This window comes from Drosophila rhopaloa, unplaced genomic scaffold, assembly GCF_018152115.1.
Source record: "Drosophila rhopaloa isolate 14029-0021.01 unplaced genomic scaffold, ASM1815211v1 contig_115, whole genome shotgun sequence".
In the NCBI taxonomy this organism is placed as follows: Eukaryota; Metazoa; Arthropoda; class Insecta; order Diptera; family Drosophilidae; genus Drosophila; species Drosophila rhopaloa.
The window spans coordinates 19,463,269-19,485,759 of record NW_025334990.1 but is presented as its reverse complement, the minus strand read 5'-3'; the positions used below and the strand labels follow the sequence as shown (position 1 = coordinate 19,485,759).

General features: G+C 46.0%; 6 protein-coding genes across 6 annotated transcripts; 4 read left to right on the top strand and 2 right to left on the bottom strand.

Moving 5' to 3' along the window:
- The first annotated feature begins 3,304 nt into the window (after nucleotides 1-3,304).
- LOC108046165 (scavenger receptor class B member 1) lies at nucleotides 3,305-5,443 on the top strand. Its single transcript, XM_017125744.2, has 4 exons — nucleotides 3,305-4,160; nucleotides 4,217-4,619; nucleotides 4,714-4,964; nucleotides 5,035-5,443. The coding sequence occupies exons 1-4, from the start codon at nucleotides 3,549-3,551 to the stop codon at nucleotides 5,290-5,292; spliced, it is 1,524 nt and encodes a 507-aa protein (XP_016981233.1). The 5' UTR covers nucleotides 3,305-3,548; the 3' UTR covers nucleotides 5,293-5,443.
- Nucleotides 5,444-6,927: 1,484 nt separating this feature from the next.
- Nucleotides 6,928-8,001, top strand: LOC108046215 (ejaculatory bulb-specific protein 3). The gene is made up of 2 exons (XM_017125801.1): nucleotides 6,928-7,054; nucleotides 7,528-8,001. The coding sequence occupies exon 2, from the start codon at nucleotides 7,541-7,543 to the stop codon at nucleotides 7,904-7,906; it is 366 nt and encodes a 121-aa protein (XP_016981290.1). The 5' UTR covers nucleotides 6,928-7,054; nucleotides 7,528-7,540; the 3' UTR covers nucleotides 7,907-8,001.
- A 49-nt stretch (nucleotides 8,002-8,050) lies between these two features.
- LOC108046187 (m-AAA protease-interacting protein 1, mitochondrial) lies at nucleotides 8,051-9,266 on the bottom strand. Its single transcript, XM_017125766.1, has 4 exons — nucleotides 9,179-9,266; nucleotides 8,642-9,092; nucleotides 8,297-8,592; nucleotides 8,051-8,239 (listed from the first exon to the last, which is right to left on the bottom strand). The coding sequence occupies exons 2-4, from the start codon at nucleotides 8,993-8,995 to the stop codon at nucleotides 8,098-8,100; spliced, it is 792 nt and encodes a 263-aa protein (XP_016981255.1). The 5' UTR covers nucleotides 8,996-9,092; nucleotides 9,179-9,266; the 3' UTR covers nucleotides 8,051-8,097.
- A 29-nt stretch (nucleotides 9,267-9,295) lies between these two features.
- LOC108046204 (60S ribosomal protein L19) lies at nucleotides 9,296-10,407 on the top strand. Its single transcript, XM_017125790.1, has 3 exons — nucleotides 9,296-9,387; nucleotides 9,630-9,736; nucleotides 9,804-10,407. Exons 1-3 carry the CDS (start codon nucleotides 9,383-9,385, stop codon nucleotides 10,301-10,303), a joined length of 612 nt encoding a protein of 203 aa, XP_016981279.1. The 5' UTR covers nucleotides 9,296-9,382; the 3' UTR covers nucleotides 10,304-10,407.
- A 114-nt stretch (nucleotides 10,408-10,521) lies between these two features.
- Nucleotides 10,522-13,270, bottom strand: LOC108046195. Its single transcript, XM_017125778.2, has 2 exons — nucleotides 12,731-13,270; nucleotides 10,522-12,432 (listed from the first exon to the last, which is right to left on the bottom strand). The coding sequence occupies exons 1-2, from the start codon at nucleotides 13,106-13,108 to the stop codon at nucleotides 12,091-12,093; spliced, it is 720 nt and encodes a 239-aa protein (XP_016981267.1). The 5' UTR covers nucleotides 13,109-13,270; the 3' UTR covers nucleotides 10,522-12,090.
- Nucleotides 13,271-13,379: 109 nt separating this feature from the next.
- LOC108046176 (dentin sialophosphoprotein) lies at nucleotides 13,380-18,584 on the top strand. Its single transcript, XM_017125756.2, has 3 exons — nucleotides 13,380-13,893; nucleotides 16,666-16,807; nucleotides 16,890-18,584. The coding sequence occupies exons 1-3, from the start codon at nucleotides 13,853-13,855 to the stop codon at nucleotides 17,538-17,540; spliced, it is 834 nt and encodes a 277-aa protein (XP_016981245.1). The 5' UTR covers nucleotides 13,380-13,852; the 3' UTR covers nucleotides 17,541-18,584.
- Nucleotides 18,585-22,491: the final 3,907 nt, after the last annotated feature.

Genomic DNA, 22,491 nt, shown 5'->3' with positions numbered 1-22,491 from the left:
CACCCGACTGGAAATTTTATGACGAATTCAGTGAGATATGGCATTCCAACATCTGACAATTATTTCCCAGGGTTTTGATCAAAAAACCGAAATAAAAGAGGGTTTTTCCGGATCTCCGGATCATTAATATTTGCCAAAAATCGACTGATTTGAAAATTTTTAGCTGTGAATGCCACCCGACTGGAAATTTTATGACGAATTCAGTGAGATATGGCATTCCAACATCTGACAATTATTTCCCAGGGTTTTGATCAAAAACCCGAAATAAAAGTGGGTTTTTCCGGATTCCCGGGTTTTTGGCATTTTTGATAAATAAAATATCATTAATATTTGCCAAAAATCGACTGATTTGAAAATTTTTAGCTGTGAATGCCACCCGACTGGAAATTTTATAACGAATTCAATGAGGTATGGCATTCCATCTTGTGACAATTATTTCCCAGGGTTTTGATCAAAAAACCGAAATAAAAGTGGGTTTTTCCGGATCTCCAGATTTTGGCATTTTTGATAAGGGGTTACATCATTAATATTTGCCAAAAATCGACTGATTTGAAAATTTTTAGCTGTGAATGCCACCCGACTGGAAATTTTATGACGAATTCAGTGAGATATGGCATTCCAACATCTGACAATTATTTCCCAGGGTTTTGATCAAAAAACCGAAATAAAAGTGGCTTTTTCCGGATCTCCGGATTTTGTCATTTTTGACATCATTAATATTTGCCAAAAATCGACTGATTTGAAAATTTTTAGCTGTGAATGGCACCCGATGGGAAATTTTATAACGAATTCAGTGAGGTATGGCATTCCATCATGTGACAATTATTTCCCAGGGTTTTCATCAAAAAACCGAAATAAAAGTGGCTTTTTCCGGATCTCCGGATTTTGGCATTTTTGATAAGGGGTTACATCATTAATATTTGCCAAAAATCGACTGATTTGAAAATTTTTAGCTGTGAATGGCACCCGATGGGAAATTTTATAACGAATTCAGTGAGGTATGGCATTCCATCATGTGACAATTATTTCCCAGGGTTTTCATCAAAAAACCGAAATAAAAGTGGCTTTTTCCGGATCTCCGGATTTTGGCATTTTTGATAAGGGGTTACATCATTAATATTTGCCAAAAATCGACTGATTTGAAAATTTTTAGCTGTGAATGGCACCCGATGGGAAATTTTATAACGAATTCTGTGAGGTATGGCATTCCATCATGTGACAATTATTTCCCAGGGTTTTCATCAAAAAACCGAAATAAAAGTGGCTTTTTCCGGATCTCCGGATTTTGGCATTTTTGATAAGGGGTTACATCATTAATATTTGCCAAAAATCGACTGATTTGAAAATTTTTAGCTGTGAATGCCACCCGACTGGAAATTTTATGACGAATTCAGTGAGATATGGCATTCCAACATCTGACAATTATTTCCCAGGGTTTTGATCAAAAAACCGAAATAAAAGAGGGTTTTTCCGGATCTCCGGATCATTAATATTTGCCAAAAATCGACTGATTTGAAAATTTTTAGCTGTGAATGCCACCCGACTGGAAATTTTATGACGAATTCAGTGAGATATGGCATTCCAACATCTGACAATTATTTCCCAGGGTTTTGATCAAAAAACCGAAATAAAAGTGGCTTTTTCCGGATCTCCGGATTTTGTCATTTTTGACATCATTAATATTTGCCAAAAATCGACTGATTTGAAAATTTTTAGCTGTGAATGGCACCCGATGGGAAATTTTATAACTAATTCAGTGAGGTATGGCATTCCATCATGTGACAATTATTTCCCAGGGTTTTCATCAAAAAACCGAAATAAAAGTGGCTTTTTTCCAACACTTGACTACAGTTTCGCAGGGTTTTGATAAAGAAAACCCACCATTCAGGCTTACTTGTTTTTTGCAAACACCAAAAAGCAATGTTGGTCCTTAGATATTACATAACAAAGATTATAACCATTTATTTATAAACAAACAACAAAAAATCAAAAAAATGCAGTAATGTACATAAGCATATAAAATATAATAAATATTTTTCGAACTGTAGGCATACATAAACTTACTGAAGAAAACTTCCCCTCTCCTTATACCTAGAATGTGGCAACCTATGTATGTGTAACCTATTTTATAAGTTCCTCTAGTCCTGCAATGTATAGGTATTTCGATTTCAGTAAATTAGTTGATTTCAGCACGATCCCAAAAGTATGCAATCTTAAAGGTGGTGGGCCAAGGAAAACGAAATTATTTCATTATGATTATAATATTCGTTCAAATTTGCGCTGATATAAAAATCAAGTAAATCAAGTAGGTAAAGTTATAGCTTGGATTAAAAAACGAATACAAAAATTAAGAACACAACCAAGAAATAAAACAAACTTCGGCCAGCCGCTGTTTATATACTCTTGCAGCTAAAGAAAAGTAAGATTCTTTCAATTTGTACGCATTTTTATATTTAATTGTTCGATTTTATGAAATAGAAACAAATAGAATTTTTCGTTTTGTTGATGCTATATGTATATATGAGTTATTTTGATTTTCTAAATTTTTTCCGATCAGCTTTGAGATCTTTCCATTATCAGCTATTGCTTTCTGTGTTATCGCTTCTACGGCAGCTATATTATATAGTCTGATCCGGACGTTCCGACTTTTATCTTTAAAACTTTCATAGAAACTGTCGGGCAAACGGGTGTAGAACCAGAATATATGTATATACCTTTTTTTTTTAGGGTTATCAGATGTCACAAACAATAATAGTTTTGTAAGAGATTAAGTGTATAAGGCATTAATTAAAACGACATAAAAATTTATATTTATATAAATTTATATTTATATTCCCCTGGAATCATTAGCCGGACAAATGGGTCAGACCGGATTTTGTAGCATAGGCACTGCGTTGTCTACTAATACTCGATTTCAAGCTTGGGCAAGATCAGACAGACCAGCTGAAGCCAGACTTTAATGGCGAGTCATTTGTTTCGTTGCACGTTTGACTGCCCGCGGCACTGATAAGAGCAGACTGCTCTGTCTGTGCCTGATAAGGCCACCTTTGCCGGATCCCCAGGACAGGGTCGCCTGTTCAGATGCAGGCCATCCACACCTGCTGCCCGTCAAGGTCAGCAGAGGTAGAGGCACATACTACTTGGGGAACTGGGTCTGTCCGGCGGGAGGTAAAATTCAGACAGGCAGTGCAGCAGGACGGAGACCCGAGGCCAATCTGACTATGGGTAATGGTAATTGCTATGCTCGGGTCAGAGATCCGTCGTTATCACTGTTATTCCCCAAAGTCGGCGTCGGCATACGGGAATCGTAAGTGGAATCAGCTCCCGGGGCATCTCCGATAGCCTTTCTGCTATTTAGTTTTATAAGCTTTGTTTTCATTTCGTTCAAACAAGAGGATCAGATGGGCGGAGGCTGGAAGGCGATAAGTGATTGCAAAGCAATTGCCGAAAGCGCTTAGATTCGAGTCAAACTAATCGCGTGTTTTGTCCCGATCGGTCGCGAATCACTCTCCTCTCCGCTTTCCGGGCAAGCCATCCTTAGCCCCGAAATGAAGTCCGTTCAATGGGTAAAAGTAACGCTCTGCCTGATCCTTGCGTCACTGAATGTCTACCTGTTTGTGGTGTCCCTTGGCGTTAAATACCCCATCCTAGTTGCTAGGGAGCACGTACGCTTCCGCCAGGAGATGCCCACCATGGACAGCTGGATAAACTCGCCGTTCGGCAAACTGAAGAACTATGTCTTCAACGTGACCAATGCCGAGGAGTTCAAGAGCGGCCGCGACAAACGGCTAAAGGTGCAGGAGATCGGACCCATTACATACAGAATCGTGGGGTTTAACGACATTCTGGAAAGGAACGCGACTAACGTTAAATACCGCAAGCACCGGTACCGCGTAGTGGAGTTCCTCCCGGAGGAGAGCGTCTCCCCCGACGTCCTCAACTGGACAATAACGTCCACCAATAACGTGATGTTGGGCACAGCATCGAAATTGAAGGCAACGGCGCCGTATTCGGAAATAGGTTTCGGAGCGATCTTTTTGATGGAGAATATGTTTATCACTGATACCGTCTACTACTTCCTGTGGGAGTTCACACGACCTTTGCTGAATGCGCTTTCCAACGTCTCCAAGATAAAGCCCAATGTTGCAGTGCTGCACAACGTAAGTGTTTTGGCAACTATTCACCCTCTTCGATCCTCACTAATCCCTCCGCACAGGCCCTCAAGGAGAAGGAGGAGGTCTACACGGTGAACATTGGCCCGGAACGTGGCATCGAAAACTTCTTCCGGATCGAAACGCTTAACGACGAGGTCATCATTCGGGAGCAGCTTCCGCACACACACCGCTTATACTCCGACCAGTGTCCGTACAATGTGACCGGCGCCCTGGACAACTCCCTCTTCCCGCCCTTTGTCCAGCCGAACACACCGCTGGACATAGTGGCCATCGAGTCCTGCCGCGTACTACCGCTTACCTACCAGCGCCAGGAGCGCTTCAACGGACTCGACACCTTCCGCTATACGCTGCTCAAGGCCAACCAGACGCCACCGGCATGCCTGAGCACCAGCTACGGGATCAAGTTGCACGACGGGATGTTCGACGTATCCCAGTGTGTGATAAGTACGTAGTAGTGGCCTCTTGCCAGTAAACATGGCTCATAGGCAAGGGCCTTATTCTAGTAAGTAGTAATCCCCAAATTTTGTCTGCCCCACAGATCAGGCCCCCTCTGCGTTCTCGATGCCACACTTCTACGGGAGCAGCTACAACTGGAGCGAGCACTTCGAGGGATACACGCCCAATGCCGAGGACCACGAGCCCTACATTCTGCTGGAGCCGGTAACGGGCATTCCGGTTACGGAGAAGTACCGCTTCCAGTCCAACATTCCCATTCCCGATCTCAATGGGTATAGTTACCGATTAAGGAGGTTTAGCAACATGATGATTCCCAGCTTTTGGTATGAGTTCGTAAGTAGCAGTAGCGTCCTGGTGCACTTAAAAGGGCATGTGGAAAAGCTAAATCTTGAAACTATTTCAGGAAATGGGCCAGCTGCCCGGTTTCGTTACCGCCCTGATGTGGATCAACGTGAACGTGGTGCCCCACATGCAGCCGTACTGCATGGCGCTCTTCCTGGTTGTGGCCTTGTGGAGCGTCTTAAAGGCGATCCGAGTAGCCTGCGGCGGCATCGGCTACAAGGATCTCTTTCGCAGGGGATGCTGTGGCGACTTGAGCACGGTCACCGGGCTGGAGACCACGTTCCAGGCGAACGCTTCCTCACTGGTTGTGGTTAAGTAGTTTCCAGAGCCCTGGTTTACTTCTCAGACTGGACCCGTGTATATATACGATATATATATGTACAATATTTAGAGTTAGGCTAGAGGTGTCGCTGCCGATGCATTATCAGTAGTTCGCCGTTACGTAATATACGATCGTGAGGAAAATTGAATGTGCCTCATTTCACCTTATCTGTCCGCCATCCAGACGAGCAGGCCCAGATCCTCCACCCGCTGCCCCACTGCCTCCCTTCATGATACGGCGGTTTGAGGTCGCGGCTCTCTGTTTGATTCGCCCCGCCTCTTGCGCCGTGCGGCGTGACACTGAAAACTTGGACATGTACCGAGCCGAAGATTTATTTTGCGTTTTGTTCAATCTGTGCATTTACTTTTTTATTGTTAGTATTTCTTCAGCCCCACCGCCGCCGTTGTTGTGGATTTTGCGGTTTGTTTACTTTTGTTTCGCCTTGTTTACTCCTCCTTCCTGAACCCGAACTTTTGCACAAGCTTCATGATCTTCCCTGACTGCGAAGCTGATGCCCTGCCTGACTTCAAGGTAAGCCACCGCCGGCCCCTTGGACCCCTCGACCGCCTAACCCGCCAGGGAGTTTTTTTCCTTTACAACCGCTCTCGATTTGCATAAATCGATACCCCAGAGCTCGGGGCTAAGGATGCCCCAATTTAAATGTTAATCACCGCGGACAAGCCGAAAGTTGTTTGTATAATTGGCACGAGAGTTATGCCACAGGTGGAGGGTCAACGCGGGTGATTTATTGACCTCCCTAGCCCAGGCCGAGTGGAGCTGATCCCCGAGCCAGCAGATCGTCAGTAGAATCGCCCGCGTCAGAGTCGTAAAAACGCTCATAATTGTACGAGGGTATAAAGTGTATTTTGGCTTTATGGCCAATTACTGTTGGCCCCACCAGACTAGAATTATCAGCTTGAACTGGGCTCCATTAGCGAGCTCATTCGCAAGTGCGGACGACCGCCGGGGCCGGCCCAAAACCACCAGTCACGGCGAGACGTCCGAAATGTCCACCTGTCAGGGTAAATCCCAATCGATCGGACCAGACCAGTTGGAATCGATCGGGCTGCGCCAAAACAAAACCCAATCACACACGCCCAAAGAGCTTTCGAAATCTGGTTAGGTCTAGACTGGTGCGTGCGATTCATGACGCCAAAGATAATTAAAAGGGAAATGGAAATGCATAAAAGTGATTACAACACAGCGGCAACAACGTTAGCACTACCAAATGCGCTCGTTAAGTCGGGAAAGAGTTGGAAACCGAACACGAGCTCCAAGCGGCAGCTGCGACTCTCGGAGCAACAAAGACCGCCTGCCAAAATCAACATGTAAATTTCAATTTTCACGTACGTCAGTGCTTTTCCTACGAATTTCGTACGTGAATGGGTAAACAACGATCGGGGTGTGAGAGATAAATCTGTGATTAAACTCCCATTCCATTCCACCCTTTGAACCGCTTGGCGGGCTCTCGGACGACTTGCCGAAATTCAGCTGAAAAAACCTTAAGTCAGACATCAAAAATCCGGTTCGGTTTGTCAGCTTTTGGTCTACACTGTGCCGCGACTCGGGCCAAAAGCACCGCCGCCTCCCCGCCTGCAAAAGCTCCAGCAGCCAGAGAGCTGTCAATTGCGCTCAGTGTAGGAGCCGTTAAAGCTCCTGGTATAAAAGCCAGGCCAACAGGCTAACTACTCGCAATCCAAACTGCGCCTTCGTCCGCACCACAACTTCACCCAGGCCACCAAAAACCTCCGGAAGAGAAGTGAGTAAGCTATTTTGCCGTGTTTAGCCGTGTTGACCGGGATCGGACCGAAGGAAAAAAGAAAAATCGTGCTGCTGAATTCGAATCAGCCTATTGCATAAACCAGAGCAACTGACCACTGAGCTGCACGGATTTGAATATTAGCCGTATAGAAGTCGAAAGCGACTAAGGCGACGTGGTCGTGAAATTGTGAAATCTTCTTTATAAAATATTGAAACCAAACGATCGCCAATTAGTATGCATATGCGATATATATGCCAAGGGCCATAAATAATGCATGAAAAAAGTGGGCAGCGCAGCGATCGTCTCGGATGATTCTCTCGGCATGCGTCTAAAAGTTAGAAATGCTGAGACTGGGCGACGCCTTCTAATTAGGTGATCGCCGGCAAACAGATGTACCACTTCTAAGGCACCTGTGTGTTTGTTTTGTTTGCTTACCTTTGCTAACCCAAAACTCCCGCCTGTCCTTGCAGCATATCCATCAACATGAAAGCCTCGCTAGCCATCGTGTTTTGCGTGGTCGCTGGTCTGGCCGCCGCTGCTCCTGAGAAGCAGTACACCAACAAGTTCGACAACGTGAACGTGGACGATGTTCTGGGCAACAACCGGGTACTGAACAACTACCTCAAGTGTCTGATGGAGAAGGGTCCGTGCACGCCGGAGGGTCGCGAGTTGAAGCGCCTGCTGCCCGACGCCCTGCAGTCCGACTGCTCTAAGTGCACCGAAACCCAGCGCCGCAACTCGCAGAAGGTGATCAACTTCCTGCGCACCAACAAGCCCGCCGAGTGGAAGCTGCTGCTGGACAAGTACGACGCGAAGGGAATCTACAGGGCAAAGCACGCGGGCAATTAAGCTTTCTGCATCTCCACAGCTACACGCACTCATTTCACATGAACCTAATTTAAATCAGAGATCCACAGTAAAGATTTTAGTTTTTTATACCTAAATGCGGCAAACGAAACTTTTATTCCAACGAGGGTGGTGACTAAGATCGGCTAGGTGGCGGCGAACTGAGGCGGCTGATGGGAGCCTATGAGCAGGTGTTATTTTGTCTCATTGATCAGGTCGATGGCCCGGAACTGGTTGGCCACATTGATGGTCCAATCCGAGTGTTGTCCGGCAGTGAATTCCTTCACGAAGCGGTAGTTGCAGATGAACACCTTGTCCTGGTACTCGGGTAGCGTCCTGCAATGAAGTGGAGTCAGCAAGAAGTATCTTCAGAAACCAGAAACCGAAACTTACCCCATGTTCCAGGGAATCTCCTCGCCGCGCTCCCGCATCTCGGACAGGCCGCGCATCACGTGGAACACCATGGTGATCTCCACGAAGCGCTTCTGCAGCTTGTCGTTGGCCTCGTCGAACATAATGCCCACCTGGTAGGGGAAGCTGAGGTAGATGTCGCTCTCCTTGATCTCCAGCTGTCTTCGCTGGGCCATGGACAGCTTCTGGATCACAGGCCGCAGCTCCGCGATCGCTTCGGGCGAGACTAGTTTGTCCAGCGAGTCCAGGTCGCCGCCCATCAGTCTTGAAGACACCACCTGCAGAGATTACGTTAGATAAGTCTATGATATTTGGAATCCGACTCACCTGCAGGGCTTGCTTGGCGCCGTATATAAAGTCCTTCAGCTGGAACTCGCTGTCGAAGTAGGGGCGGATGATGAACTGGATGGTGATCCAGTTCTTGAGGGTGTTTAGCGCCGAGGGCCACACGATCTCGGGGAAGTCCATGAGGCGAGGCAGTCGGTTTGGGCTTTCCCGGGCCTCCTGCTCCTTCTTGTCCTGCTCCTGCGGCAGCGAAGCGTACGACCGCCTGGCCGGCTGTGTGGGGTTCGAGATGGCGCCCGTTTCCTGTGTTCTGGAGACGGCACTTATGGCCCTGGGCTGCAGACGCGTCAGGGAGGACCGGGCCAAGCCCAAGCAGCGTCTAAGCGTGTGCTGCATCTCAAAAATTGCACTTTTAGCAGGTGCAATCGAAAAATATTTTGTTATTGCACAGCAGTTCAGTGTGACCACAGCAGGACCTTTGAAATATCCACGCCTGTTTAATGGATTTGTAGAAACATAATATTTCCATTATATAAAATGCTATCAGTTGAACATGATCTTAAAAGTGGAAACACAAACCGTGAAATGTATATTCCAATATTATTCAAGTTATTTTAAAATTAGTCTTGCCACTCTGTTCAAACTAGTTAATCAGCAGACGTTGCCAGACCTTCCACCTTGCTATCGATGCATCGATAACACACCACCTCTAGAAAATGGTGCTGACTTCCGGCTGTCAAATTTTTCTTTCTTTCCCAGCCACGACGAGCAAGGGTCGACAGCATGAGGTAGAATTGAGTTTGTAAATATGAGCGAAATGTCGCATTCGCGGTGCCAAATTGTGTGCAAAGTGTGATGGGGCGGGGGTGTGGCATTGTGGCTGCCCCGGCGCCCGGGTGCAATTCAGTTTTCCGCGACAATTGTGAAATAACTAAACGTGCGCCGCTCACCCACACACACACACACACATGCGCATATCGCAACACGCTGGTTTCGAATGGACCGACTAACAAGTACCCCTCAATTACAGTTCTCTAAAGCTCCAAAAGAGGCTCGCAGCCTCCGTACTGCGATGCGGCAAGAAAAAGGTCTGGTTGGACCCCAATGAGATCAACGAGATCGCCAACACAAACTCGCGTAAGTAGAAGCAAGCCCAGATAACGAAGACGGTGTACTAACTCTCGAATCTACATCTCCATTACAGGTCAGAACATCCGCAAGCTGATCAAGGATGGTCTTATCATCAAGAAGCCCGTCGTGGTCCACTCCCGCTACCGTGTGCGCAAGAACACCGAGGCACGCCGCAAGGGCCGCCACTGCGGATTCGGAAAGCGCAAGGGTACGGCGAACGCCCGCATGCCCACCAAGCTGGTGTGGATGCAGCGCCAGCGCGTCCTGCGCCGCCTGCTGAAGAAGTACCGCGACAGCAAGAAGATTGACAGGCACCTGTACCACGACCTGTACATGAAGTGCAAGGGTAACGTGTTCAAGAACAAGCGCGTCCTCATGGAGTACATCCACAAGAAGAAGGCCGAGAAGCAGCGCAGCAAGATGTTGGCTGACCAGGCCGAGGCTCGCCGACAGAAGGTGCGCGAGGCCCGCAAGCGCCGCGAGGAGCGTATCGCCACCAAGAAGCAGGAGCTCATCGCTCTGCACGCCAAGGAGGACGAGATCGCCGCCAAGGCCGCCACCGCGGGTCACTAAGCAGTCCGGCCTCGCTAGTCGAGGTTCCCCGTATTGATAGTACTGTTTGTCATCTGAATAAAACAACTTTAGTTTGGCCTAAATGATTTTGTACAAACGTGAAACGCTCTCGCTCCTTATTGGCCGTAATCTGTGGCAAGACTTCGTGAGGGAATTTGAATCAAATATTTAGTTTATTCAAAGATCAACGAACCTCACCAGGCCAAGCAAAAATCTGCTTTTTTTGCTCACCTTAAAGGCGACCCTGCCCTTCAATTCCGAGCTCATCTATTGGAATTGGATTTTGTGATGGCCTGCACAAAATATGTTATCTTACATTTTTGTTTGTGTACCAGCTGAAATACAACACCCGGCGGCCTGGACCTGGAGTACACTGTTGACTTCCTATCTGGCATTCGCCTGGGGGCGAAAAGACCGGGTTAGGCAAGTGTCGATTGACCTTAACCTTAAACAACGTACTGGGAGGCGATCCCTAACCCCTGAAAACACAACAAAATTCCAGCTGTTTCATTTAGGTCCTTTTACGGATATGCAATCAAGCTAATGAAGAAATTAACTTAAAATGTTACGTCTTTTCATATTTTGAATTACGTAACAACACGTCTCTAAATTTTCATATATGAGCCTTGAAAGACGATCTGAACAACTTTAAACGCGTTTTTCTCAAAATTTAATTTTTGAATTAGATGACCAAAATAACTTGAAAACTATTGAACCTATCTTTCTAAAGCTTGGCAGGCCTATTTAAAACAAACATTTATTCTCTAATCGTTTGATTTTTTCGATACAAAATGGATATTTTTTTTTAACCATAAAAACGACCGTTTACCAAGTCGAAATCGAAACATAAATTTTAAATGTCAGTCATTTCCTTAAACAAATTCCCGAAAAGGAACGTCAGGCTGCAACTAACTACGTTATAACTTTTTTTTTGGAAGATTAAAAATGAACTCGACTCTTAATGGCACAACCTGCTCAGTCATTTGCCCAAAGTATACATGGAGTTTCCTTACCAATTAGAACTGCAGGCCTCATAGCTTTATACCTCCTCAACATATACGCATACCATATATAATCGTTTTCATAAATAAAAAGGGTATAAAAATTTAGGATTTATCATCCGTTTAAACTTTTTGACTGAAATTATAAAACCCTCAGCAAGCGACAACTAAAATTGTGTTCCTTTTTAGGAATTAAAAATCGCATAGATTTAATTTTTTTGAACAGCCTTAAAGTGAATCAAAAATTATTAATGAAAGAGGTTTTCTTAACATATTTTAATTGTAAAAATAATGGGTAATATTCACAATTGAGTTACTTTTTTCAAATGACGATCATATCATATAAGACGAAAATGAATTGTAATTGAACGAAATGTACGTTACAGTAAATAATGTAACAAAATGAGTTTGAAAGTATTAAACCTTAACATAATATAAACACATTTTAGAGGTAAACTTAAACATATTATTAAGTCTTACTTCTGACTTAGTACGCAAATTTAATAAAGTGAATAAAACATTAATGAAAAAGGACATTCAATGGAAAAACCACTCTTTTCAAATGTTACATAACTGACGAAATGTATGTGACAAAAATAAAGTAAAAGAGATTTCAACATAACTTAAATTATTCTTAAAAACCTTATAAGAAAGTTACATTTGTTTTTCATTTAATATAAACCTTTAAATATTTTTCAATACTTTATAGTTTCGGGGAAAACTCAATCATATATAAAACCGCAAGTAATCAAAGGGATTTTTAAAACTGTCGAACTAAAATATACTTCACTTCTTATGTTTCCCAATGTTCTTACAATTACTTATTACACGACATAATTTACTTTTGTACGTTCTGAAGGCTCCTACGTTGTTTATTAGTTCATCAGCATCTGGACGAAACGGTGTAAGTATGGCCTTGTCCTCGAAGTTCTGCTTGGCAATTCGCAAACGGCGATGGATCTCAGCCACATCTAACATTTCTTCATTGACAAGCTCCGTATCAGAAGATAACATGACCGTCAAGAAAACGGCCACTTCTTCACTTAATTTGCTTTGGTATCCAACACAAGTCTTGGGCTCCGCCCCTTCGTCGTCTAGAAGGACGGTGTGGGACATTTTTTTGTTGTCCTATAAAATAATCAAAAATATATAAGACATTGAACAGTGACATTTTTCAAATAATTTAACCAATTTTATATATAGTAAATATTTAATAATTGAATTTTTATATTAAGCTGGATTAGCTTGAAAAGTGTTGAGCATTGATTCTATTTCAGTTTGTTTTCATTATGTGAGTGATCTACAGCCGAACATATCGTTGCGGGTGACAGAACCGCTGTATCACAAATTTACATATGTATGTTTACCAATGTATTTTTTGGTAAACTTATTTTTTTATCTAATAAGTTAACAACTTGATAGATACCTTGCATTTCTCAATATCGCTGGTCAGGATGTAATCCACTCCTCGTTGCAGAGCGAATCGGGCGGCCATTTTGGGATCTGGAGTGTACCGATAGCCTTGAGCAACGCGTCGGAATGATGGGAGCAGATCGAATAGTTTCAAACGCCGCTTAACGGTCTCCGACGGTTCATAAGTGTCCAATTGGGGTAGAACATCTGCGAGGAACATGTGACGCACTTCGTAGGCAGAGAGATCTTGGAAGGACTCGTTTGTCGTCGTCCATTCCTGCCAGGCGGAAACGTGTTGTATATAAAACAATCTGCATGATTCTACTGCGTAGTTGATCAGCTCCATGTGAAGCGGGTGCTGGGTCTGGGCTTCGTTCGGCGATTCGTCCATTTTTTTTTTGGCAAAGTTAAACAGTAATACTCAATATACAACAGTACAGCAAAAGCGTTAAATTCAACTGACGCTTTCAGGGTTGCGTTTTGTATCTTTTCCGATTAGTGTTGGAAATCGGTTTTTTATATATTTAACGCAACAGCTGTTAAAACATCGACTGTCTCCACGAGCGCGTACTCGATAGTCCTATCGAAGGTTATCCAGCCCTGGCTCGGCCCACACCCTATATAAGCAACTCGTAATGCTCTCCTCTCTGTAATTTTTGGAAAATCTCTTCGTTGGCTACGGTGTGTTCGTCGCAATCGAATAAAATTAAATCGAATCGGCGGTGCGCGTGCAGACTGCTTAGAATTCCTACATATTTTAATTGGATCGGAAAAGATCGACGGCCAAAGTCGTGGTCTTATCGAAACTCGGTGCGTGCATGCAAATTTTTGGCATAAAACAGACGCGACTTCTTGGAGGCGGCGCACTAGTCAGAGCAGTTCCACCGGGGCAGCAGCTACTCCAATCCAAACTAACTAACTTGCAATACAACTGCAGTTGAAGCCGAAGCCGAAGCCAACTCAACCAACCATCCAAATCACCTGTGGAGATTTCGTAATCCCAGCCAGGAACATTCCGAACGCGAGTGAAAGTGCGCGAGTGTTGGTGCGGCCGAAAGAAAAGAAAATTTCTCATATCAATTGTACTTGTGCCAGCGGGTCAGCAGTACATCACCATCGGAGAAACAGAGCCATCATGAGTGGATACACAGACCTCACCAAGCTGGAGACCAGTCGGTGAGTCCGAGTCCGCTATTTTAAGCGATTAAGTTTAATTTTCCCCAAGTGATGCTAAATTGATCCCCCCGATCCGCCCCTGAACCGCGCGCTCTCTTTTGTGTAGACTCACTCCCAAATTGAATCCGAACCAACCGCACCCCGCGTCCGTTTTCTCTTTCGTTTGCACCGACAAAGCGCAAAACGAGATACAAGAAATTTATCGTACGATTTTTCGTTGGACGGAGGGACGGGGGACGGCCAATTCAAACACGAAAGAAAAAAACCAAGCCCGCGCCGTCCGCTAATATGACACAATCGGCTATATATTGTGCACCTATACAGAAATATGTTGGCGTTTTTTCCATGTTTGTTTGCCTAAATGTTTCGAGTGAGCCAACAGAGGCAAATCAGAGGCCCAGCTTTTGGATGAGCGATAAGGCATTATCTAAATAGCTATAGCACCTTCCCTTCGGTTCAATCTACGAACTGACACTAGCCCGCCAGCCATCGGTAAAAACCATTACTCACCAGGGCTAGTATCTGGCCACTATCCGGCCCCCTTGGGCCGCTTAAATCGAAGAAATTCTCTGATTCACCTCGCAGTGTGTCGTTTTTTGAGGCAGGTGTCGCCTTGAATGGCCACTTGCGGCCGCCTAGTAGGTAGAATATCTAATTTGCGGGCGTATCAAATATCGATTATGCTGGAGGTCGGAGCGCAAACACAGAAGCTCGCGGCCAAAGCAAACCAAATGTTGGTCAATTCGGTTCAAAGACAGCTTATTCCTATGTATGTATATGCCATTGCCCAACATTGCAAATACGAGAAATACCACAAAAACATAGAGCAGCAGCAGAGCATCGCCAGCGATTCATTCATCATGCTCAGCTGATGGAGGCGACTCTTGTTTTCGGTCCGGCCATCGTACAGTTTCTGGGCAACATCACGCCACACGGCAGCAAAGAGAAAACTCTCGGACCGAAGAGAACCCTTAAGAGCGGCGATTTGCTTGCCACATGAAGCCAGCCAGCACCACCCACCCACCAGACACCCCTTCAGCAGCCGCTCAATGAAAAAGTCGCCTGATTTCGGCGTTGTATGCGGTACATCACCTGGCCCTGCCCTGGGCCCCATTCTCTCACCCGCGTTTCGCGCATGTCGCGTGACGCTGGCTGGGCTTAGCCCAATTCGCACACCGGGATCGGGGAGTGGATCGGGGAGTCGGGACCAGGGAGCGGTCAGCTGTGTGCTGACGACTCGAGGCCTCCAATTGGCTGGCAGCGTGTGGCGTGTTACCCGAACCGGTGTTTGTGGGTTCTTGGGAGTGGTGTAGGAGGAGATTACTGGAAAAGAACTGGTGTGTCAAGGCATCAGGCGCGTGGCCAGCACTTGACCGGCGCTTGATTGGAACCATCTATACAAATAAGCCAGGGTCGCGGTCAGGGGGAATAAATAACTATAATTGAAATTAAATTGAGGTGATTATTTAGAATTTCATGAGACAACAATCAAGCAATCTATTATGCTAGAGTGTCCGAGCGAAAAGCGATGATAAGATGGTAATTGTTTTCGCATTCCTACGCTGATTTCTGATTTCCATTATAGGAATCCAACGCAATTAGCTTAATTAGTCACCGAGTGGCTGGGAATCCTCCGCCGACGTCCACGACGTCTAGCCGTGCCAGAGGAAAAATACATTGACACCTGTCTGGCTCTGCTTCTAGATCTAGATCTGGTTCTGGCCCCCAGTGGGGCGATGTCGGTCAACGCAGCTCGGAGCACGCAGCACTCGCGTGGCCACCCCCACCCCTGATAGCCCCGCGTTACACTTCAGCCATCGATATCTAGATTGTCTAAGTTTGTTTCCCCAGGGCAGCGGGAGCGGGCGGAACTGTAGGGTAGAGGTCTTTAAATGGCGCAGTCACTAAAACTAAATTTATCAGTGCGCTCGGCGCTCGTTCTGTCAACTAGCTACGATCACGCGGCCTCGCACTGGCAGCCTACATTCCGGGCTGGGCAATCTAGTCGCATTAAATGGGAGGCACGGGAGATACGCAACTCCAGCTCCGTCTGGGAACCGTCTGGCAGCGATAACCCGCGCCGCGCCGCCCTAGACTTTGGCCACTCCAGCTCCAGATACCAGATACAAGCTCCCGTTCCCGGGGGGTTAATGGCTAGCGCGCTTTATGGGGCTTGACCCGACGATGTTACGCGGTCGTGAAATTAAAGTTAATGAGACGAGCCAGGATTGTATAACCATTACTTGGGATCTGGTGAGCAGAGTCGGGGCTTTGCCCTCCACACGCCCATCTCCGTCCACCTCCCAACCAGCACGTGGACGGGTTAAATTGGCTTTAAAAACCAAAATAGAAATCTTGCTGTCCGTCCGTCTGGGCTTTGTTTTAAGAGCCACACGAGCACTGTCAGGTACAAAAGCACCAACAGGTTTTCTATTTTATACAAATTGAATTTGCGACAACGCCAACGAATCGCTGATTTGCATAGAATCCAATTCATATCTATCATACGCCACGTTGGCCAGTGGAGGGGCGCACCCAGCCCAAGCCGAAAGCTTCAAAGAAAGAAGACTTCGAGTGGCGGAAGTCTGATCGCGGCAGACTTAACGACGCTGTAGAACGGGCAGCCGCTGGTCCGGTCTGGCGCGATGTGGCAGGGTCCCCAATCATGCTGTCTATTGTCCAAACTGGTTCCCCTGCACAAGCTGTACTGGTTTGCTGCTTGTTTGCTGTTTGCTGGCCCAAGCTCATCTTCCGATTGTTCTGCTATTTCAGGAACTGCCTGCGCCGCATCGCCCGTCACGATGAGCAGCAGTTTTCCAAAGACAGCATCGTCAATGTGATGGAGAAATTTGTTAAGACTGTCAACATTATGGACGACACCATACTGGTGCCATGCAGGCTCATGGATCGACAGGTTGGTACAGCAAGCCCCTAGAATCCCAGTCCTTTCAAACGCGGCCGTACTTATCACTCCTCTTTGCTTGGTTATCTCGCAGATTGGCGACAGCACTGACATCATCCCAGCCACCGGTAAGGACTCGACCGCAAACCAACTGACACAAAGCTCCAGTGCTCAGGGCAAGCGGGGGGCGGCGCACTCAAAGAACGTGCAAGACTTTCTCAGCGCCTCCGAGCTGTTCAATCTGTACAACATGCTGAACTCGCTGAAAAAGGATCTGCTCTGGACCGCCAACCAGGAAGACGACGAGCAGCACCCCCAGCAGCAGCCCAACGCTACCTCCAATTCCGCTTCGAATTGCAATCCCAGCGAAAGCAAGACTGAGTCCAGCGGCAGCCCAAGCACAACCGCTTCGAGCAGTGTGAAGGGCCATGTGCGCCGTACCTCTACCGCCTCGATGATGTCCACCAACTCGGTAAGCAACATGAGCGACTCGGACTCGGACATCTCGCAGGAGAACGATTCGGGCCTGGAGTCGGATGGCAACAAGAGCGACAACGCCCAGAGCAGCGACGGCAGCGACATCGTAGACGTCGCCAAGTCGAAGCAGGGTTCCGGGGACAAGGCCACGGAGCTGGCCCAGCGCTGCCGGAGGCATCTGAACGGTCTGTACCAGTGCCTGGAACAAATGACAGAGGCGGCCAACTACCTGACCGCTAGATACCAAAGTGATATTGGGCCCGTCTAGGACGGCCAACTGAACGCCTTCTCGACCATATTCTCCTACCCTCCTAATCCTACACCTACAATTTCACTTCCTTTCGAGCTGGGCGGGGTTAACTTCATACCATAGTCGCGGGCGGGTCTTTACTCTCATTAGTATCAAGTGAGCCAAGTGTGAGGTTTTTTTCTAACTAACTATAACTATAACTGTATCTATATACCTATATCTATGTATATGAATATGTATATGTATATGTAACTAGAGGGGGTGCTAAGTAAGACATATGAGGATCGTATGTGTGCATGAGGATTGTATAAATGTATAACTGAGGATGATAAATAACAACTGGTAGTAATAGTAGTGGAAAAAGCAGCGCCTAAAGCAACAGATCAACAAAAATTATACTGTAAAAATTGTAACATCTTCGTTGTATCTCTCTTATGGGTTTTAAGGGGAAATGAAATTAAAAACAACACAGAAGCCAATCAAATCAATTTCGATCATTCCTTCTGTATCCGTTGGGGCCCCACTGTGGCCAAGTCAAATGTGTTATCCATTGCGCAGCTGTGGCCCCAACCCATATATCCCTTAATCTTTGCAATTTAATTTTCGTATATGTATTGGATATATAGCTATGGGAACTGCAGATACAACACTAAAGAAAACAATGTTCAACAAGTACAAGAAATCTAATTTCTAACTAATTTACGAATACGAACACAAGTGAAGTGGGAGCGGCAGCGAGCGAAGACGGCTTGCTTCACTTTTAGCCTGTATGCAAATTTATATATTCCACAATTGTTATTGTAATTGTTTAAGCCAACTATTTGTGCCGTTAAGTTTCATTTGATTTCCACTTCGCAGCCGACCAGCGATATCCAGGGGATTAAAAAGAAGTGGATTGGGAAAGTCTTCCCAGATCCCACCAAAAGTCACCCGCCTGCATGTCGTTGGTTTGGCATCGAAGTGCGCAGAGCAAACTGTAAATTATTAACGTTTAAAGCGCTTGTGCGAGAGCTAAAAGAGAATTATTTATACACAATAAATAAATTTTACTTAGAAAACATATTCCACCTGCTTGTTTCTTCTTTCTCGTTGTGGTCACCCCTTCTCTGCCCCTTTATTTGGGGCTTGGCAACGATAAAGAAAGTGCCAACGGAGCTATTTTTTGAGTTGTGGCTCGTGTGATGGGTACAAAGGCCGGTTGGATCGGTAGAGTCGAACGGTTGAAAGGTGGCAATGGCCATTGTAAAGCGCTATATAGATTACAGTGAATACCCGGTAACTTGACTCTTTTTGGCAAAGTGCATGTTAGGTGTTCTATTGATTTGCCCCTTTTTATAATTTTACATGTCAGATATTTGACTTATCGTTTTTAATATAAAAGTGTACTTGAAAATACGTATAACAAATGGATTATATCTTATCTTGGCTCCCGCTATTTAGATAAATTGTGTTATTCCCGCCCCTTCCAAACGGAAACTCTCCTTGATCCTATCCTACATGCAAACAAAGAATTGATTCGGTCCTCTTTCTTATTTGGATGGATATATGTGCATTATATACGTATTTGACATTAATTTAATATAATTGAATCAATCTCTTTATCTTATCCTTGAGGCAAACAATGATTTGCCTACACAAATATTTATTTTTACAGAATTGCAAAATATAACTAGGCAACTATTCTATCCAAATTTTCTTTCAAGGTTATATCATGCTGCAAATCTGGGATTTTTAATCCAAGTCGGAAACTCCCCTATCTAATCTACTTCCACTTGTATTAATAAGAGCAGACGCGTGCCATATCTTGAGAGTCACTGGTTATATTCCTCTGGTGATATTGATTAAACGTAACACGGGGAGAAGGAAAAACTTTCCCTCGAACCAATTTTAGGTGAAGCATATGAGGCAACCTTATCGACGCATTGATAAAGTGCTTAAGGCAAAGCATTCCTCCAATTACCAAATAGTTCCCCGCCCGACCGATTCATAGCCGATGACCGCGAACAGCTATCGATCATGCGACTGACTCATGGCCATATCTACTTTTTGCTCAAGTTCAGGGCGGGGGAGGACCAGGGAAATTGGGCTCTCGAGTTCTTGGACCCGTGCCCGGAATCAAGAGCCATACAAACACTTGCCGTAGGGCGCTTTACTTGCAAACAACATGCGACGTAACAGTGTATGCTCTCTATCGGTCTCAATCTGAATTCCGATTATGCTTCGGTGAACTGCGATGTGTAATCTGCTTTTAGAATGTCAGGCCATTCTGGTAAGTATGTATCTGGGCCAAGTTAATTGTGCTTTCCGCCGCGGCCACTCGACGGCTAGTTAGTGTTTATTTCAGTTTCTATTTTGGCTGTGCTCTTGGACATGGCCTTATCAACGTGGTGACGAGAATTGCGAGCAGTCTAATGGAAGCCATGAACTTGATTCGTGCTTATCGGCAGACTCCACTTGAGTGGTTTTCAGGGTCTTCCTCCTGGCCCAATTGGCTGTGATTCTGGGGGATTTTTAGGAATTCTACTTCTTCTTGTCTCGGGCAATCAATTAGCGCCTGCTAAGGCTTCCGCATCGCAAAAGGGGCTAATGGTGGGGTGGCCAAAACCGATGCCAAGCTGCGCTAGTCTCACTTAAAGTTTCGCTTTATTTTTCGAGCATTTGTTTTGGCCTGGTGGATTGGCTGAGATTTCGGCTGCTGTGAGGCAAAACTTGTTTACGGTTCTAGCCCGCTTGCAGCTTCCGCTTGTTGTTGGCTATCCGCTCGCCTTAACCCCGGACAGTGGCGGAGATAGACGGAAGTGTCATAACTCAGCGAAGATCGATACTCTGGCTTTGCTGCTTTGTTTCGATTTCGTTTATTGACCCCGCCCGGTATGGCAGCATCTGAACCTTGAGCGGTCGAGCAGAAGAATCGTCTCAAGTCTCCCCGGGTTTCCAGTTCCAGTCTCCCGGAATTAGCATAAGCCAGCAGCGACTAAAGAAAGTCGGAGTCGGCGTGAGTCAGCAGCTTGGGCCGTTTGTAACTGGTCAAGCGTTTCGGTACTGCCCAAGGTCCGAGTACCCAAGGCTGAAGCTGCTGTTCTTCAGCATTGAGCTGAACTAATCGCAGCAGCTTTAGAAACAAACTCGGAATCAAATTTTATCACGTGCCGCTGCCGCGATCCGAAAATAACTCGGCATGCAAATCGAAACGAGAAATTAATTAATAACTGCACTCCGGCCAAATCCAACAGAGATTGGAATGAGAGGGCCGAAAACGTTGATAAACACTTCCGTTTGACCCCAGATTGACGTAGGCAGACGGAAGCTGAAAGATCTTGCCTGGAACCGAATCGAACTGCGACTGGATTAGCTAATAGCGCTTAATTTATTTTCCGTTAGGGTCGTCGCCGCCTCCCCCAGTAACCGACTTCCTGCTTCCATTCGCGGATGCTGGTCTCGTTATGGCCGCCGATCGATGGCTTTCCGATATGGCTGCTGTTCTGTTCTGGAGCCAAATCGGGGCCCGAGAATTCCGCATTATGCTGTCGGCAGGTGCGTCACGTTGCTAAATAATTAGAGCCCTGTCCACACGCCCAGCCACGGCCCATCTGTGAGCCGCAATAGATGAATAGCGAAGCGCAAACAACGCTCACGATCCCGCGGGGATTGGCGGGGGCTCGGACTGTGTTGGCGGCCAGCTCGGCGACGTCGGTTCATGGCTAGCCACTGGTGCAAAGTCCAAAAACTCGAAATTCCACACTCACACACGGCCGAGTCGAGCTTGAGCTCACACGGCAGACATTACAGAGAGCGCTAAATCACGGCAAAGATATTCATTCACGAACATTCTGCGCAGGTAGCTTCCCAATACCAATCTCCGCACCCAAAACCCGAATCTCGGCCTCAGGGGGATGCACCAGCAGTCAACTTCATCTCGGGTTGAATGGGAGCAAGCGCTAATTGAGCCCCCTCGAAATTAATTAGCTTGACCCACTCCACACAATAAAGAGGAACTCACACTCGCTTAAAGGTGGGCCAAGTTCGCAGAGCTGCCGTGACGTCAGGGGCTTTTCAAAACGGAGGCACTTAAACCAAGAAAGGTTCAAACCCGGAACAGGTTAATCGAGTGGATGGGAAGTTCTACACAGAAGGAAAAGCTTAAGTGTTATTATGATCAAACTGATCATACAATTTTAACATCCATTTTATAACTGATGCCATAATTTTCAAGTGTCAAATAATGCTTTCAAACATTTTAATTTATTATGAAAATAAAATTTATTAAGCTAAAAGTTATTTATCGTGCCAAAGTTCTTTGGAGGTGAGTGTCACTTCCAAGCAGGCAACTGTGACCTGTTTGGAAAGACGCAGTCAAAAGGGTTTCAAAAAGAGCTCGATAGTAGCCCACGAATCCATCGATGAGATGCTGGAAATTAGAACCGGACAATCAGCTACGCAGCAGAATGAGCCAATTTTTGCACACTGCCGCATGACGGGGCTTTTTCCTTTGTCAACTCAGTTTGGCGACTCTTCATCTCCATCTCGACCTCCATCCCGATCCCCATCGCCCGTCGCACAACCCCCTCCGGTGGAGGCGTCAATTAATTTAATATTGCGCGAATTTGTCCCCAACTTGCGAAACTCTGAAGAATTGACTGACGCAGCATTGAGAACTGGCCAAAAGAAACGAGAGGCCAACAAACGACATGCATTTGGTTCAAAGCTGTGTTCATTTCACAAAAGGCCCATACCGCAGATCACTCATACGCCCTGTGTGCACCAGTGTGGGTAATTACATGCTTACAAGAAGAGGAGGCAAAGGCAAAGGCAAAAGCTCGGAGCTGGCTTGCACACACACAGGCGGCGAGTCATTGGACTAGTTTCATAACTGCCAAAACAACAACGTGCCCACACCCCACACCACTCCCCGCTGCCAGCTCCTCACCTGCCTGGGGCTGAGCGCAAGCAGCTCGGCTTGGCCCGACTC